The 5,176-nt window shown below is 63.6% G+C and overlaps 1 protein-coding gene across 1 annotated transcript; it reads left to right on the forward strand.

The window, feature by feature from the left end:
* The first annotated feature begins 6 nt into the window (after nucleotides 1-6).
* On the forward strand, nucleotides 7-5,170 carry GPAT4 (glycerol-3-phosphate acyltransferase 4). Its single transcript, XM_006023031.3, has 12 exons — nucleotides 7-177; nucleotides 1,799-1,868; nucleotides 2,053-2,350; nucleotides 2,629-2,703; nucleotides 3,102-3,191; nucleotides 3,298-3,391; nucleotides 3,670-3,785; nucleotides 3,871-3,926; nucleotides 4,136-4,221; nucleotides 4,488-4,616; nucleotides 4,704-4,783; nucleotides 4,913-5,170. The coding sequence occupies exons 1-12, from the start codon at nucleotides 13-15 to the stop codon at nucleotides 5,019-5,021; spliced, it is 1,368 nt and encodes a 455-aa protein (XP_006023093.1). The 5' UTR covers nucleotides 7-12; the 3' UTR covers nucleotides 5,022-5,170.
* The last annotated feature ends 6 nt before the right edge of the window (nucleotides 5,171-5,176 follow it).

Consider the following 5,176-nt stretch of genomic DNA (forward strand, 5'->3'; position numbering starts at 1 on the left):
GGACCCTCCGCCATGTTCCTGCTGCTCCCCTTTGACAGCCTGGTGGCTAACCTGCTCGGCATCTCCCTCACCGTCCTCTTCACGCTGCTCCTCGTCTTCATCATTGTGCCAGCCGTTTTCGGGGTCTCCTTTGGCATCCGCAGGCTGTACATGAAAACGCTCTTGAAGATCTTCCAGGTGAGTCCGGTAGGGCAGGGGGTGCGGGCCGGCAAGGGGAGAGCGACTGGGAGATCGACAGCCTGGTGGCTAACCTGCTCGGCATCTCCCTCACCGTCCTCTTCACGCTGCTCCTCGTCTTCATCATTGTGCCAGCCGTTTTCGGGGTCTCCTTTGGCATCCGCAGGCTGTACATGAAAACGCTCTTGAAGATCTTCCAGGTGAGTCCGGTAGGGCAGGGGGTGCGGGCCGGCAAGGGGAGAGCGACTGGGAGATCTCGCTTGCCGAGCACGTGGCACGCAGCGGAGCCCAGCTTGTAGGGCGCCGAAACGCACGCTGCATCTGGCATGGCCAAGTCCGGAGCTGTGCAAGAGAGGGGCCCGGACCCGGAGGGGTTAATGCCCTGTGTCCAGCAGAGCCCAGGAGAGCTGTGACGCTCCAGGGAGCAGCCCAATGGGGGAGCAGGGCACAGTGGAGGAGCGGGTGTGCAGCTGCTTCCCAGCAAGGGTTGGCACCGGCTTGGGCACAGGGCAGCGGAAGCAGCTGATCTCCAGCGCAGGTTTGGGTGACAACACAGGGGCATCATGGCCAGGGCTCTCTGCCCTGCAGGCCCCCGTGTCCCCAGCTCTCTGCGTCATAGACTCACCAAAAACAAGGGTTGCAAGTGACCTCAGGAGGCCACCGAGCCCCGTGCGTGCAGCATGCCTGCCTGGGGGTCGCCGGGCACCCTCTGGACCTGCAGCTGCCATGGAGCCCCAGCTGCCCTGGCTGTGTTTCTTGGCACAGAGAGGCCAAGTGGAATTTTCCAGCCTAGGCCACGCTGTTCTCTGCCTGCCCTTGGCCGGGGGGGATTGCCGGGGCTGCCTGACAGCCAAGGCTGGCTGCGGAGACGAGTCCCAGGCGGACCAGGGACTGTGCTGTGCCCCCGCGTTACCCGGGAGTGGAAAGGCAATAGGAACGCGCCTGTTGCAAGCGCCTAAAGAGCTCTTCTGGCGTTCTCCCAAGCCTGCCCTTGTGGGAACAACCGCTGATGGGGTCGGGTCAGGTCACCAGTGGTGCCAATTGCAGATTTTGCTCAGCTGTGCTGCGGCACAGGGTAGGAGACTGGGATACCTGCCCCACAAGGGGTAGTGCCTCCCCTAGGCCCAGGCAGGGATGGGGCGACTGGCCGAGTTGTGTGCGTGGGATCCTCTTCGGGCACAATTGCCAGGTCTGTTCTGAGGGCGGGTGCAGGACCTGTTGATCACGCAAAGAGAGCAGGCCGAGCGGCTGAACTCTATCGTGTGTCCTTGAGGAGCGGTGGAGGGGAGACATTCCTGGGAATCGGAGGCAATCTGGGCACCGTTGCCGGAGCTGCTGGCAGACAGCTGCCCGTTGCTGCTGCCTGCAAGCACATGGGGCAGGGGGAGCAGCTGCTGACTGTAGGGGGAGGGTCCCACCACGCGCCCGGCTGTTTCGTCAGCGACCTTGAAACACAGCACGGAAAAAATGAGAATTGGAAATTTGGGCTGGGCGGTCACCTGCTCTGCCAGGCACTGAATGAGCCCATCTCTGCATCCGCTGCCTGTGCCCAGGAGGAGGGACGCAGAGAGGCAGAGCTGCAGGCCCCAGACGTCCTGCTCACCCTGCCTCTCTCTTACAGTGGGCAACACTACGGATAGAGCGTGGCGCCAAGGAGAAGAACCACCCCGTGTACAAGCCCTACGCCAATGGTGAGGGCTTGCAGTGCGCATCCCCATGTCCTGGTGTCTGTACACAGCCGGGGCACTCCCCTCTCAGGGCAGGGGTCTGGAAGGGGAGCAGGTGGATACTGCTCCTCAGGCGCAGCAGGGGAGAGGAGGGGAGCAGGGGCACTCTGGGGCCAGGCCCATTACCGAGGCTTATGCCTCGTTGCAGGCATCATTGCAAAGGAGCCCATGTCCCTGGAGGAGGAGATCAAGGAGATCCGCCGCAGCGGGAGCAGCAAGGCCCTGGATGCACCCGAGTTCGAGCTCTCCGACATCTTCTACTTCTGCCGCAAGGGCATTGAGACCATCATGGATGATGAGGTGACCAAACGGTTCTCGGCCGAGGAGCTGGAGTCCTGGAACCTGCTCAGCCGAACCAACTACAACTTCCAATACATCAGCTTGCGCCTCACCGTGCTGTGGGGGCTGGGTGTGCTCATCCGCTACTGCTTCCTGCTGCCACTCAGGTGAGCCATGGCCCAGAGCCTGCCTGCCCAGCACTGCCCAGGCTCACCAGGACAGGTGTGGCCACAGCCCCAGCCAGGGCCTGGGGGATTCTGTGCTCTGCCTTTGGCTCTGGCAGAGGGAGCTGCAGAGTTAGTGTGGTGAGGGCCAGGAGATTTCCAGCAGCCTCTTGGCAGCTCTAAGGAACAGTGTTCCCAGAAAAGTGCCCCAGTCTCTGGGGCACTGCCACACACAGGAGGGCCAGGCACCAGGGCCACGCTAACCTCCTCTCTCTCTGCAGGATAGCCCTGGCCTTTACCGGCGTCAGCCTGCTGGTGATCGGCACCTCAGTGGTGGGACTCCTGCCCAACGGACGGTGAGCTGATTGAGTGCAGCTTACTAGGGTGCTGGCTGCCTGCAAGCGAGGGCTGTGGTCCCTGGCGTCTCTGGCCCCAGCCACAGGAGCTTTCATGAACAGAGCGCAAGTGGTCCAGCAGGGCTCGCAGCCCTCGGCTCCAGAAGCAGCAAGGCACTCAGCCAGCTTGGATGTGTGAAGCGTGGTGGCCTCTACTGCCTGCCCCTGACTGGTGTGCGGGGGGAGTCACAGTGGAGCAGTGGGAGCCCCTTCCAGCTGGCACCAGACGTGCCTGTCAGGGGAGGGGGAGCTCTCAGCCCCTCTTCCTTGGGGTTGGGGGCCATCAGTGCCACTGGCCACAGCCCAGTCCATGCGCCACATCCATGTTGTGCTCCTGAGTGCCCATGTCCTCCCTCCAGGTGCAAGGAGTTCCTGAGCAAGCACGTTCACCTGATGTGCTACCGGATCTGTGTGCGTGCCCTCACCGCCATCATCACCTACCATGACCGGTAAGGAGCCTGCACCAGCCGCAGCCCCAGGTCCCACCATGCTGCCACTTCCGGCGGGCTCGCTCCTCATTGCTCTTCCCCATCTGTGCTCTTGTGCTCCCCATAGGGAGAACAGGCCGCGGAACGGAGGCATCTGCGTGGCCAACCACACCTCCCCGATCGATGTAATCATCCTGGCCAGTGATGGCTACTATGCTATGGTAAGGGTGGCTCCAACTCTGGCTTCCTCCCATCACACAGGGTCCTTTTCCACGGTGCCAGGCCTGGTCCCTGGGCCCGTGCCCCAGGCCCCTCTTGCCTGGGTGATTCAGCTGCTCCATGCTCCCCAGCTGCAGACACCTGTGCTGCCTTGGCCCTGGGCTTCCCCATTGCTGTGCAATGCATCCGAGCTTCAGTTGTGAGGGGGGCAGCCTGGCACTGCGGCTGTAGAGCCGGGTAGCTGGTGCATGACCTGCATCCTCTTCCTGGGCGGGCACAGGTGGGCCAGATCCACGGAGGGCTCATGGGCGTGATCCAGCGGGCCGTGGTGAAGGCCTGTCCCCACGTCTGGTTTGAACGCTCCGAGGTCAAGGATCGCCACCTGGTGGCTAAAAGGTAGGGCTACAGGCAGGCGGGGGCAGGAGGCTCTAGCGAGGAGGCCGGGGGCAGGAGGGTGACCGGTGCCCACTCTTCCTGGCAGGCTGACGGAGCACGTCCAAGACAAGAGCAAGCTGCCCATCCTCATCTTTCCAGAAGGTGAGCACCGAGGCCTGGGCAGTGTGATCCGAGCTGGGCAGGCTGGATCCCGATCCCGCAGCATGGGGCTGTCAGGTGGCACAGTGCTTCCTGCCTGCCCCCTAGGCTAGCAGCTGGGCGCAGTAAGCAGTCCAGTCTTGCTGTGCACAGCCGAGGGCTTAGCATGCATCTGCGAGAGAAGCTAAGAGCCAGCACTTGTCTCTTCACAGGGACCTGCATCAACAACACATCTGTGATGATGTTCAAGAAAGGAAGCTTTGAAATAGGAGCCACGGTGTACCCTGTCGCCATCAAGGTGAGAGCACCGCCCTCTGCCTGGAGAGGAGTGCCCTGAGCATGGTGGCTTGGGGCCTCCCACCCGCCTGGGCACTGCAGGAGGCAGGGGACCCAGCAGCTCTGGCCCATTCTAGATCCCCTGTGCTCTCGGCGCTGTCCTGCATGGTAGGAGCAGGCCGTGCATGCCTGGGGGTGCCTGCACCCGTGCCCAGATGGCGGGGGAGCCTGGGGTGCAGCCTTGCTGGGGACACGGGCCTGGAGTCACAGACTCTGTGCCCCCCGTAGTACGACCCGCAGTTCGGAGACGCCTTCTGGAACAGCAGCAAGTATGGGATGGTGACTTACTTGCTGAGGATGATGACCAGCTGGGCCATCGTCTGCAGTGTCTGGTACCTTCCCCCCATGACCAGGCAGGTGAGTGCCTAGCCCACCTGTGTGCATGTGCACGCGAGCCACCTGCCCCCCAGGCCCATGGCGCTCAACCGCTTTGCTCTCCCGCAGCCCGACGAGGACGCCGTCCAGTTTGCCAACCGGGTGAAGTCGGCCATTGCCAGGCAAGGAGGCCTGGTGGATCTGCTCTGGTGAGTCAAAACCAGAGCCCGAGCTTCCTCTGGCGGTGGGGGGCCCTGGGCTGCTACAGCCACCCCCTGCGGATGGGGCACGTGGGGGCACTGCGGCCGCCTGACCGTGTCTCTTCCCCACCCCCCCAGGGATGGGGGCCTCAAAAGGGAGAAGGTGAAGGACGCATTCAAGGAGGAGCAGCAGAAGCTTTACAGCAAGATGATTTCGGGCAACCACGAGGACCGGAGCCGCTCCTGAGCCCCGCGGGGCCGGGCCCTGCCCTCAGACTCTGGGTGCTGCGGGGGCTGCCTTCCCTGCCTGCTGCGGGGCTGAGCGGAGCCGAGCACCGGCAGCCCGGGCCGGCGCGGAGCCCGGAGCGCTGGCCCCGGCCCCGGCCCGGCTGCTCGGAGCCG

This window comes from Alligator sinensis, unplaced genomic scaffold, assembly GCF_000455745.1.
Source record: "Alligator sinensis unplaced genomic scaffold, ASM45574v1 scaffold98_1, whole genome shotgun sequence".
NCBI classification, from domain to species: domain Eukaryota; kingdom Metazoa; phylum Chordata; order Crocodylia; family Alligatoridae; genus Alligator; species Alligator sinensis.

Coding starts and splice junctions, on each gene's coding strand:
- GPAT4 (XM_006023031.3), top strand. CDS start 13: ATGTTCCTGCTGCTCCCCTTTGACAGCCTGGTGGCTAACCTGCTCGGC. Junction 178..1,798: donor CGCTCTTGAAGATCTTCCAG/GTGAGTCCGGTA, acceptor TCTCTCTTACAG/TGGGCAACACTACGGATAGA. Junction 4,617..4,703: donor TTCCCCCCATGACCAGGCAG/GTGAGTGCCTAG, acceptor GCTCTCCCGCAG/CCCGACGAGGACGCCGTCCA.